Below are 13,057 nucleotides of genomic sequence, written 5' to 3' on the forward strand. Positions count from 1 at the left end.
GCCCCCCCCAACCCCCAGCACACCTCTGAAAATGCACCAAATGTGGATTTGACATTAAAACAAAGCGGGTCTCTAGGGATGACTGTGATAAACGAGTACAGAAGTCCCTTAAAAGCTACAAAGCTGTCTGCAGTTACCGAGCACCGATTTCACGAGCCTTACATCACCCCGTACAGACACGGATCACTCAGGCAGCTTAAAGAACTCAGCAACATGGGGAGGTGTCACTGCTTTATTGCGTTAAGCATTTCCCATTAAATTATTACATTCCAAAGCCGACTTCTCAGCTAGGGACCGAATAAGGAAAAGATCTGACTGGGGAGGAACCCAGAGGCAGAAATGAGACATTTTTTGCAAACATAAACAGCTGGGTTCTTCTGATTGGGGAAAGTTTCAGAATAAATTCCAGGAGCCTGTTTTCCAACTGGGTTTTCTGTATCCTGCTGCAGTTCATTGTACAGGAAATGATTCGATGAATCAGGGAGGGACGTGGGACAAATACTCCCGGGGGGTGTGACGTGACTCCTCAGAGATGTCAGGCTGCTGGGAGTTTTTTGGACAAACCAGTCCCATAAGCACAGAAGTGTCCATCCCTAACAAGCTCATGATACAGTAGCATCTGGAAGTTTCCCCCAGGGCCGTTCACGCCACTCGCCACCGGAGGGGCGTCCTGTCTTCACTTAGAGGGTGCGGATCTTCCGCTTCTCAAAGAAGAGCACGTGCTGCTTTACTGCAAAGGGGGGAGAAAATGAAGGGATCACCGAGGGCGGGAGCAGCGACACCAACGCCAGCACGATCGCGCCGGGGGCGGTAATGAAGGTCTCTCGCTCTCCCAGCAAGTTGGACTGTAGTTTGTGAGGGGGCCCATGCTGACTGACAAAGATGAGCAGAAAGGATCTGACTGCCGGGCCACACACACAGCAGTTTCACACAGCAGTTTCCAGCGGCAGCAAAAGCATACAGGGAGGGAAGCTGAACTCCTTCTCTTGGGCGTGTGACCTCCGTAGGACAGTGTTACCCAACCTGGTCCTCGGGGACCCACAGACTCCGTGTTTTTGCTCCCTCCCGGCTCCTGTCTGCGGGACCCTGAGGACTGGATTGGGAAACACTGCCACAAGACATCACTAATCAATCACACACATCAAGCAAGACATCACTAATCAATCACACACATCAAGCACACAGTCAGACACTGCCAGCCTATCAGTCGATGTGGCTCCATGCAGCAAGTGGAAGTGTGAAGAGGCAGTTAGAGCCCAGTCCTCACCCAGGGGGTCCAGCTTGCGCATCACCAGCTTCTCCTTCAGGCGGTTCCGCTTGGCGGTGAAGGTGTAGCCTGTCCCAGCGGCGCTCACCATTTCCACCAGGATCCTCCTGTGGGACACGTGGCCGTGAAGGTGCGCATGCCACAGCCTCTCACATACACACGTCCCTGCTTACCCCATGTGTAAGGCTCTTCAAAGGCTCAGGCCCAAATTAACACACTAGTGATTTTTGCTGGAACATCAAGCCCTAGTGATATGGCGAGAGGTCAAGTTCCACCTCATTCAAGCGGCTCAGAAGCAGACACACAGAAACTTAGCATGAAGTACATTCCAGCTGAGCACTGGGCAGGGAACCAGAGACTGAAAACCAGAATATATGTGCTTCCGTGTGGATAAGAATAATAAAGACATAAGGCTCGGGATGGACGCACTGGACCATATTAAAATCACATACTCACTTGGATTTGGTCCTGGCGACTTTGTCCACGCACATAAAAAGAGAGAACAAGGCATTTTAGGCACATACCGACAAGACAGGCCCTCTTACCGGAACCACACAACTGTACCCAACGCCCCCACCCACCGAATCATTTATATTGCCGTCACAGTTTTAATATATAATATCTGCTGAAAAGGAAATAAGATCTCATACATTAATTAAAATAAGGCTATCAATCACTCTGGTGTTTGCTTTATAGATCACTATTTGTTGCACGTTGTGCATTTTTATTACACAACAAACAAACCTAAGTTTAATATTTGGTTTTGCACCACATTTTGCTTCCCTGGCGAAGCACATATTGCCGAAAATGTCACGCCACTTCGTTTTCATATACATTTGTTATAATTAATCATATGGTTTCTTAAATTAACCTATCCCTAACATGAGACGCTTTTATAAAACAGTTTGCATCCTTTCGCTTACGGTTGACCGCTGTCAGGAACATTTTTCAAAAGACGGTCGATTCACGTTGATAATAGCGAGCACTTCCGAGTGACATAGACAATGTCTTCCGGGTGACAGGGATAATATCCGGGGTATCGAGAGTTGTAGTTCTATTACTGCGCAATAGCGCTCTGATACTTATTGATGATAATAATAATAGTATAAACATATAGAACAATATATACATAATACTAATGAACATCTAGTTAACGTGAATTTATTTTTCATACGTGACATATTTGTATATATACATATAAAGTACATACCTATCAGACAGAACAGCTATATTAAAACAAGAAAACAATTAATATCTTAAAAGCATATTTTTCAGTTTACAGTCTGACTTTGAACTAAATAAGGATATTCCGAACCTGATTGATAACAGAGAGGGTTTAATATAGTTTATTAAATGTTCTCCATCTATGCAAAGCTTATATAATGTAAATTCCTTGATAACACTATCTGAAAAACAATGTGTATGTGACTTTTAAATACCTCCCCAGTCCCCGGGGCCACACCCAATCCATATACTAGGATATTAGATTATTTATACAGGGAACAGACACAATGTATACTGTATGCACTGTAATGACAGTAATTTCATTACTGAATGTCACTTTTAAATACCATATACGCTGTAATGACACACTGTCATTAAATGGCATAAAGGAAACCAAAGCAGGGATTTGTCATGCATAATAGAGCCAGTGTGAAAGGTTATCACTCTAGCTTGTCCTACACAAATCAAGGCTGCGGTTTTCAGTAGTGCGTCATTTTTAACGTAATAGGGGAAGTGAAAGACTGGAGACTTTGTAGAATTAGGTAAATGATCGTTAAGAGTGTGGCTGAAAGAGGAAGAGGAGAGGGAGAGCAGGGAGGAGGCGGCTGGGGAAGCGATACTTAAGAGAGGAAGACGATCTTTGTCCATCCAGGAAATGAGTAGTTGGGCAAACAGTTTGTCATAACCAGCCAGCTGTCAGGAAGTTTGTGGAAAAGCCTGCGTCATGCAGGATAATTTGGTAAATGGCAGGGACCAACACCCCATGCCTGAGCATTAAGCCTCCCTTTGATTAGCATAAAAGGGGCCTATTCTTTAGAATCGCCTGGGAGTGCTGGCTGTTACGCAATTGTGTGGGGGATAAAGGCACAGGACACTTCTTGACAAAGTGTTAATGTATGGCTGAATTGTGATTAAAATAAACCTTTCAGACCACCGACTGAGATCAAAGTATTACGGATGATTGTTCTCTAGATTCGGTCCAAGTCTCCAGATGCGTTTTGCTGTCAGTTGATTGGTTAGACTGGCTTCGAAATAATAATGAAGGAAAATAACAACAGGCAATGGAAAACATCTGCCTCTGAGCACCCTGGGAAATATGTACATCCACCCAATCATGTTCAATTATCCATAAATCCACCCAATCATATTCAATAATCCATAAGTCCACCCAATCATGTTCAATAATCCATAAGTCCACCCAATCATGTTCAATGATCCATGTTTGGTCCATCAGCAGGTACACAGATATGAAGAGAATACAAATAAGTACAGTAAGGAAAATATAAAAATATAGCAAATATATTGCCAGATATAAAAAAATATCTGGCAAGAATGAGACATTTCTCTTTCAAAACTGCAGCAACTGGTCCCCTCAGCTCCCAAACATCTACAGAGTGTCATTAAAAGAAGCGCTGATGCAACACTGAGGTAAACATGCCGCTGTCCCTACTTTTCTGAAACTTGTTGCTGGCAACAAATTCAAATTTAGCATATATTTGTCATAAAACAAGAACATTTCTCAGTCTCAACATTTCATATCTTGTCTTTGTCTTATTTTCCATTGAATATGGGTTTATTTGATTTGCAAATCATCGCATTCTGTCTTTATTCACGTTTCACACAGCATCCCAGAGTTGTACATACATTTACCCACGAGGTAAATTGTACAAATATACTCATCTACTCATTTTAAGTAACCTTTAAATAATCTTCTGCACATGGGCATTGAGCTCCAGCCTTCTGAATCACACACCAGCCCCCATATAATACTAGAGTGTGAGGTGAAATTTAATATCTAGCTCATTAGCATTTCTGCGCTGCCGATTTCTTTGGGCAGTCAAATAACTTGTAGCTGTATGTGGCTACCATCTGTGGTTGAAGGCGCACAGGCCAGGAGAGAAGGCAGAGTGACTGGCCTCAGGTCTGATGCCCACTCCTGTCACGCATTCAAAGTTGCTTGGGGGGGGGGGGGGGGGGATATAGGAGTGACTCACGGTGCCGGGACACACTCAGCACAATGCTGCACCAAGTTCAAAAACGCTACCCAGATAAACTACCCACCCGAACACAGCTAACACTGACCGACAAAAAAAAAGGGTGGTTGTTGGTTCAGATCCCATGGTCAGCAGAACGATTTCACTGCTGGGCCCTTGAGCAAGGGGCTCAACCCCAAGTCGCTCCAGATACCCTGCTTTCTCAAACAATATACATTACCAAGATTTATTTATTTATCGGTGAACATGCTAAGTAAATTAAATGTAAAAGCCACGACCGGCAAGTTCCTGCTGATAGTGGGGCTGCATCACGAGACAGAAATTCCCGGCGATCCAGTAACCTCTTTCTACTTCTGATCAGTGGTCTTTCACATTTATTTCACAAAGGAATGTTTAAAAATATGTATGGGTGCATGTGTCTCCGTATCATGACCCAGGAGGAGGGAAAACAATAGAATTTGGCTGAATCTCGGTGACGTCACACCGTCGTGGAACTGTGCCTGTTATGGTAAAACGGGGTCGGGTCGGGAAGGGAGTCTCTCCCATTGCTTACCTGTGCTGACTCGCTATTTTTTTGTTATTTGATATACCGCCAGCACAGACCTCTTAGATGCTGTCCACTTGTCCCGTCTGTTACCGTGGAGATTTCCAGGGCTAATATGCAATCCCCTTCAGACCTACGTACGGGGCAGGCGGATGATCCTTGGGACAGGGCAAACTCAAAGTCCTAACTAGAGAATCGCACACATGCCATATAAGACGCTGTGAGGCTCAGTGGGTTATGATGCTGTGTCTGTGGTCGGAAGGTTGCTGGTTCAAATCCCGGAGTTGGCAAAGTGATGTCAGCTTTGGGCCCGTGAGTGAGGTTCTCTAGCCCTGCTTCATCCTGCTTTCTCAAAAATATACATTGCTTTGGGTAAAAGTGTCTGCTACATAGACAGCAAAAAATATACACTCATCCATTATTTCTCTTCTGGCTGTTCCTTGTGTTGCTTGTCTATGTCTGTGGAAGCCACTCCTGAGTAGCGTGAATATACCACAGCCACAGGGGCGAGCAGCTATGGTGCGGAGTGTGTGGGCTGGGATCCTGTCAGGAATCTCTCCTAAATCCCACCACTAACTGGAGTGGAATGGAGGAGAGAGCTAGGCCACATACAGACTGATGTTTTCTGTGGCTCTGACCTGAAATAAAAGAGAAGAACAGGTGGCGTGTATCTCAGTGGGTTAGAGGTCTGTGCCAATGTCCGGAAGGTTGTGGGTTTTAATCCAGTGACCAGCAGAGTGATCGCATCACCATTGGGCCCTTGAGCAAGACTCTTAACCCCGGATGCTCCAGGAAGCCTGCGCTTGGACCCCATGTTCTCCTCACTTTGGACAAAGAGTGTCTGCTAAGCAGAGAACCTGAAACAGAACGGGAAACAGAACCTGAAACAGAACCAGCTCAATGTCAGAAAGATGAAGTACAACATGGGCGGCTTTTCTTGCTTATTTCATCCACACAGATCCTGCTGCTACCACTGAATTTTGGAGGGGGGGGGGGTCATCGAGGACCATTAGGGTGATGGGTAGGTCCATGATGATGAACCATAGTCTGTGAGATCAGTGTTTTCATCCACATTCCCCAAGAAGCTCTGGCTCGCTCGCTCGCACACGCTCGCACACGCACACACACACACACACATGCAGGCTCGCACACGCGCTCTGCGCCGCTCCATCTGTGCCTGTGCTCCGTGACGCAGGCAGTGGGTGTGGATCTGCCGTCTGCTCTCTGGTTGCAGAGCAGCCCCGGTGGCCTGCTGAGTGCCCGTATGGGGCTCTGGGGAGGCGTCGCGGGGACAGGAAGCTGCCATGGATGCACGGATGGGCGAGCGAATGGGCACACTCCAGTGACATCGACAGCCAAGTGGGGGGTATAGAGTCTTAAGTAAGCCTCGAAGGGTATCTGAGATGATGGGGCGGGACTGAAGCACAGCGCCCTGCTGACCGACCACCTCCACAACGCCCCCCCCCCCCAAAACGGCTCCTGACACGTTTCTCTCCCTTCCGCCGCTATATTTAGCTGGACCGAGTCGTTTCCTGACATGTTTATGGCTATTTTTACTAAATCCGGCTCTGAGGTAACAAGTGACACCTTCTGTTTCCATGCCGCTCGTTGCCTAGCGACCCACCGATGATGCACAGCACTGGGGGTTACGCAGGAAATCTCACCCCGAAACCCCCTGCCTCCATTGATCCCGGTGAGCATGAGTCAGTGGAGTGTGTCTGATCCTCTGTGCGCCCCCCCCCCACACACACTCACTCAGCATGCTCGCTGTCAGAGAAGAACAGCAGCTACCTATGTACAGTCCTCTCCTGAGGCAAAACCAGCTTCACCACCATATCGGACGTGGCAGCAGCGACAACGGCACCCTCCCCCCTAGGGGGGAGGGGGGCGGTGACGCCGTTGAAGTGATAATGACCGTAATCGTACAGGGAAAGTGTCAATAGCCCACAATCAGCCGTGAAAATGTCAGGATCGCAAGCAGAGGCACGAGATGGCGAGCGCGCGGCGGAGCGCCTTCCCGGACCGTCAAGATGTCAGCTCGCGAATCGCTCCTAATTACCACCAGTCGGTCCTCCTCACGGCGCTCTTAAAAGCTCGCTATCTATGCTTCTTTGCTAATTATTTGCCTATTTATTTATTTGAACGAATTCTTACAAGAGCAAAAAGGAATAGAAAAATAGAATAACACAATTTTGACAATGGGGGCGGGTGATAATATTACGTATAAAAAAGAAAAACATCACATGCATGGTCAAGTGATAAAAGGAAAAAAAATGCTACACAGAAATACTTATCCGTCAGCTGCGGCTGTTGCAATAGACCGATAACTGCCTTTATAATTAAATTATGAACAACGAAGAAATTAGCCAAATGATTTGGATCAATATGAAATGTGCGTCATTTTTTCCCTTTAAATCAAAAAGCCAAAAAAGTTTCCCTCTGTGCTTGATTTTCTTTTCACTCGGTTTTTAATCTTGATTTTTGAACAGTGACAATTAATTTTGACTGCTGCAAAAGCTTGCCGTTGCCGCCAACGTGAAGTGGGATTTGAAAGTGAAACTTTACTGCCACCTGCTGTCCTAAAATAGAATCGCAGGTTTGCGCCACAGGCTTAAACGGTCGTTGTTCCATTTGATTCCTGAGAGCTTTTAAAGGTGCGGATCTCCCATGATCCTCGGGATTTGGTGAAGGCGCACTGGCCCTTGCCAACATACCACTGACTGCTAACTGCACAATGCATGCCAGAGAGACAAGAGGGGCTGAGAATCATCTTGGAACCCAAAGGAACATGTGCATCTTCCAACCTGAAAGCGAGAAGGTTAGAGTGACATCCCGAGTCCTGCTGAGCATGGACTTAACTACTGATGGAGGCCATTCAGGACCTCGGTCAGGAAACTTCTGCAATATGGTGCTGCTACAAGTGACTGCAGATACCTGGACTTGCTCTGGAGGTCTAGTAGATGATGGTTAGAGGGACACTGGCTCCACCTACCGGGAGGACCTTTCCATCCTGTTTACCAGAATGTTCTAACAGCCACATCATCTTGTTTTCTTGTTTATTTGGTTTCTTTCTCCTACGCGGTGCGGGGCTGTTGCCGTGCCAGCCGGCCTGCTCGGCTCACAGCTCCACCATGTAATCTTTGGCATTTCGGGCAAAGACACTTCCCGTCTGTCCCATGGGTGGCAGGCGATGCCAGCTTGTGGTGTCCTGTCACCTATCCGATCTTCCCTATAAAAGCAAACGAGTCAAGTGCCATTCCGGAAGATAAGGTGAATATTTACACACATTTACATCATCCAGACAGCAGACACTGGAAGGGGGGTGGTCAGTTTGAAATCTGAGGAGGGATGCCAGTGTCCCCCTAGGTGACATGTGGTGGCTCACTAAAGGGGCAGCCACAGAGACGGAAAAGGCACAAACCCCACACTTATGACAGAACGCCCTCCAGCACCGCGATCACCAGATTTAGAGGGTCATGCGTCTGGCTCCAGGCTGCTGGACGGATCTTCCCCTTTTCTATTTCGGAGATTGATTTTTATTTTTGGCAAAGCAGGGATAAGGTGATACTGCTGACCGCTTTGGAGGAAATGAGCCACAGCAAACACTCCGTCAGCAACTTGGGGCTGATTGGGGGTGGGATGTTTAATGGGTGAAACGGTCACATGACAGTTCAGCCGCACATGATGAGTGTAACCATACACAGGGTTACGAACCTTTGCAGTATCTGCACATTTACAAAGTGGGTGTAGTGGACCAAAAATAAGTGAACCAGGGTCTCTGTGAGCCTGTGTGTGTCCCTCAGAGTATCTATCATAGTGTCCTCAGAGTGTCCCTCAGAGTATCTATCAGAGTTTCCATCAGAGTATCTATCATAGTGTCCTCAGAGTTTCCATCAGAGTATCTATCATAGTGTCCATCAGTGTCCCTCCTAGTATCTATCATAGTGCCCATCAGAGTGTCCCTCAGAGTGTCTATCATAGTGTCCTCAGAGTGTCTATCATACTGTCCCTCAGAGTATCTATCATAGTGTCCTCAGAGTGTCCCTCATAGTATCTATCATAGTGCCCAACAGAGTGTCCCTCAGAGTGTCTATCATAGTGCCCATCAGAGTGTCTATCATAGTGTCCTCAGAGTGTATATCATACTGTCCCTCAGAGTATCTATCATAGTGCCCATCAGAGTGTCCCTCATAGTATCTATCATAGTGCCCATCAGAGTGTCTATCATACTGTCCTCAGAGTGTCCCTCAGAGTGTCTATCATAGTGCCCATCAGAGTGTCCCTCAGAGTGTCTATCATAGTGCCCATCAGAGTGTCCCTCAGAGTATCTATCATAGTGCCCATCAGAGTGTCCCTCAGAGTATATATCATAGTGCCCATCAGAGTGTCCCTCAGAGTGTCTATCATACTGTCCTCAGAGTGTCCCTCAGAGTGTCTATCATAGTGCCCATCAGAGTGTCCCTCAGAGTGTCAGTCCAGACAAGTGCATGAGTAAAGGTTGCATTTATATCCAAGGGCACAAGGCTGGGTCACTCCCTGGCAGGGATGCCAGTCTATTATAGGTGTCCCACACGCAGCAAGATTAACTGGTGTTTCAAAGTTGAGATGGACTGCGCCAATACACCCTGCAAGCTGTTCTCTGAAGCCTGCTCGACTTGTGAATGAGGGAGGAACCGGATGTTGAACCCTAGGATCACGTCATAAAGGTGAATGTTCTTGGACTTTTCTACCTTAATAATATCTGTATAGTCACTGTGGCTGCAGGAGCTAGGAATGATCCAGCAGAGCATGGTGACGGTGTCCCAGTGCTCTCGAGCCCAGTAGGGCCCCGCTCACAGCCCTCCAGCACGTCAGCGGACAACGTAAACACTTCAGAGGTTCTCTCGAAGGCGGTGTTGCGTAAGCTGGCCTGTTCGCACAGAAAATAGCATCCAACCATTCTAAAAGCAGAATCCCAGGCGGAGCAGGACGCCCACGTCTTCCGCTGCAGGTCAGTGGGAGCTGGGGGGGGCGGGGGAGGGTGACGGCATCAGCTCCCGCATGCGGGGGAGGTGGTGGGCGCGCAGAAAGCCGGAGGCTTCCGGGGCGAGCGGCCCGGGCCGTATGAGGAAGTGCGCACTGTGGGGTGGGTGGGGGGGGGGGGGGGATGGGGGAGTGCTGGCCATGAGATCACTGTCGCTCTTACATCCTCATGCAGGAATAAGGAAAGTCACACCTTCACGAAAGGCTCATGACCAAAAGATGGCTTCATCTGCAAAGCTGCCATACAGGTGGTGGTGGTGGGCGGGGGGGGTCACAATCGCACACCTGTCCTCCATGACTGGGCAGGGTGGGCCTAAACTGGATTAACTGAAAATTTGTGTGTAATGTTAAAAAATGGCCAGCCCGGTTCCCGTCTAACACTAGCAGCCCGGTTCCGTCTAACACCAGCAGCCCGGTTCCCGTCTAACACCAGCAGCTCGGTTCCCGTCTAACACCAGCAGCCCGGTTCCCGTCTAACACCAGCAGCCCGGTTCCCGTCTAACACCAGCAGCTCGGTTCCCGTCTAACACCAGCAGCTCGGTTCCCGTCTAACACCAGCAGCCGTCTAACACCAGCAGCCGTCTAACACCAGCAGCCCGGTTCCCGTCTAACACCAGCAGCCCGGTTCCCGTCTAACACCAGCAGCCCGGTTCCCGTCTAACACCAGCAGCCCGGTTCCCGTCTAACACCAGCAGCCCGGTTCCGTCTAACACCAGCAGCCCGGTTCCCGTCTAACACCAGCAGCTCGGTTCCCGTCTAACACCAGCAGCCCGGTTCCGTCTAACACCAGCAGCCCGGTTCCATCTAACACCAGCAGCCTGTCTGTGCTTCTGAAAGCACCCTTATCTCCTGCGGTTTCCTAAAACAGAGGTCCCGGTTGCCAAACCACCAACTGATCCAGCCCAGTACCCACTGGTTCCTGCTATTCAGTTAAGCGGTCTGCCTAACTATAAAAGGCCTTGACTAGTTTTTTGGCAAGTCCACCAGCGAGGAAACCACATTGGTCACAGTTGCCATGGAGATATGCTCTATCGTGTAGAATAGGAACTGTAGAGAGGGACACTGTTAAGGACATTAGCTCATAACCCCGACATTGCTAGTTCAATGGTCAAGAGGAGTACTTCCATGGCACTCTTAAGTAACTTAACCAGAATCACCCAAAGAGCTATTAATCTTCAAAGTAAAACATATATTTGTAATTTGCTGATGTCCTGCAGTAACACAAATGAACAGCAGGGGGCAAAAGAAACTTTTCATATTTACATACACGATGTATACATTTACTGAAAAACAGAATGTTAAGTTTGGTAAAACTCCCAAACATAGTCGATCCGGTGCATGGGTACATGCTAAAATGCCTTTTAATGGTTGTTTAATTCTATAATTTCTTTTTTAGATGACGATGGCTATTTTTATAATTTCCTTTGGATAGATAGGCCTGTTCTCCCTAATTGTCTAGATTTCTTCTAAACACCGTGCGCAGTATATTCGTCGCCCGATAATGGATTTATCGTGTTCGAAGCAGCACAGGCGTCACTGCCCTTTTGGTTCTGCCGTTTACATTGTTTGGCTTATGCACGATCCCGGCTTCTCCGTGGTGCTGAGAGGGACAGGCAAGCCAGGTTCCGTGGGCTGAAAAGTTAGTGAGTACGCAATATTATATCCTTTCCTTCTTTAAGTCTAAGAACATCCAAAGGACATTAAACAGACTGAAATAAACCAAAGGGGGCAGCTGCTGAGAATGCAGTCAGACATTTACTGCTGTATCCATGAGATGACACCCATGAAATTTTTATCAACCTGTGAAAGTCGCTATGCTTTAGATCAGGGGCGAGGCTACCGGTGGACAAAGTTTACACAACTTTTAGTCAGCGTCTCCCACAGCTCGACCACTGGCCGCCAGAGGACCACCGATAGCATTCTGGTACCTACACTGCTACCAGTTATGACAACCTCATTTGGAACCATTTCTTCGAAAGGAAAAATACTATTTACATCCCTCCCCCACACACCTTAACTCCGGGAGGGTTTCCATGGAAAATACACCCTTATAGCGTGTTACACGTTTTCCACGATTTACCGCAAGGGATCAAACATTAAACAGCACGTATTGTACCAAAAAGGAAGGAAGGCGTTGTGTAACTTTTGGAATAAACAACCCGTATCTTCCAGTGAGGTCACTCAAAAACCCCAACCGGGAAAAACCGCATCTGCCGCACACAGTAAACACAATCGCACTGTTGTAAATCAGACCTCGAAAGCTTCGTCCTCTGGTCCCCTTTTTAAAATGAATAAACTTGCCACCTGAACAGAAATCACAACATAAACCTATTTTTTTTTCAATAATCAAATCGCCTCCCACTTGACCGCGTCTTATGGGAATAAATAAAGTAAGACTGTTGAAAATGTGAGGAAAATCAAAAATCAAATGAACAAATATTTGTTCCTAATGAAACCATGCGCCGTTATAATACGTTAGGTATTATTATAGTCGACTACATTACTTACTGAATCCGGTGATACTGTTATTGGCGGTGTATTATCTCCTCCTAGTGGCCCGTCCGGAAAACGCACTCACCCCGATAAACGCGCACTAACGCAGAAAAAAACTCTTGACTAACTGTTAACTCACTCCGATGACGTTAATTCACAATGAGTGTAGCTGTAAAAAAATTCGAATAGCGTCAAACTTGCAAAAAAAAAAAAATCCCCACCTCGTAAAAATCACTTTATCAGTAATGAGCTGATATTAAAACGTCCAATGTCTGCCATATAAATGAGTGTCTATAAATGTCAATGACTTCCTGTGACATGCCAAATTCACTGACAACACAGCCAAAAACTCAGTGTCTCACAGGGTTCAGCGTGTCACTGACCAGATATTTCTATGTAGTGTCTTCATATCAGCCAGTAACCAACGGGCAGTCTGAGGACTTTGTCACGGTGGGCCAGCCGTTTCATTGCTGCCCCCAGTTGCAGCTGGAATCCCCTGAAAACATGTCACTT

General features: G+C 47.2%; 1 protein-coding gene across 1 annotated transcript; it reads right to left on the bottom strand.

Moving 5' to 3' along the window:
* Window positions 1-218: 218 nt before the first annotated feature.
* mrpl33 (mitochondrial ribosomal protein L33) lies at window positions 219-2,297 on the bottom strand. The gene is made up of 4 exons (XM_023793426.2): window positions 2,191-2,297; window positions 1,724-1,742; window positions 1,268-1,374; window positions 219-730 (listed from the first exon to the last, which is right to left on the bottom strand). Exons 1-4 carry the CDS (start codon window positions 2,210-2,212, stop codon window positions 681-683), a joined length of 198 nt encoding a protein of 65 aa, XP_023649194.1. The 5' UTR covers window positions 2,213-2,297; the 3' UTR covers window positions 219-680.
* Window positions 2,298-13,057: the final 10,760 nt, after the last annotated feature.

Source organism: Paramormyrops kingsleyae, chromosome 14 (genome assembly GCF_048594095.1).
Source record: "Paramormyrops kingsleyae isolate MSU_618 chromosome 14, PKINGS_0.4, whole genome shotgun sequence".
Classification (NCBI taxonomy): Eukaryota; Metazoa; Chordata; class Actinopteri; order Osteoglossiformes; family Mormyridae; genus Paramormyrops; species Paramormyrops kingsleyae.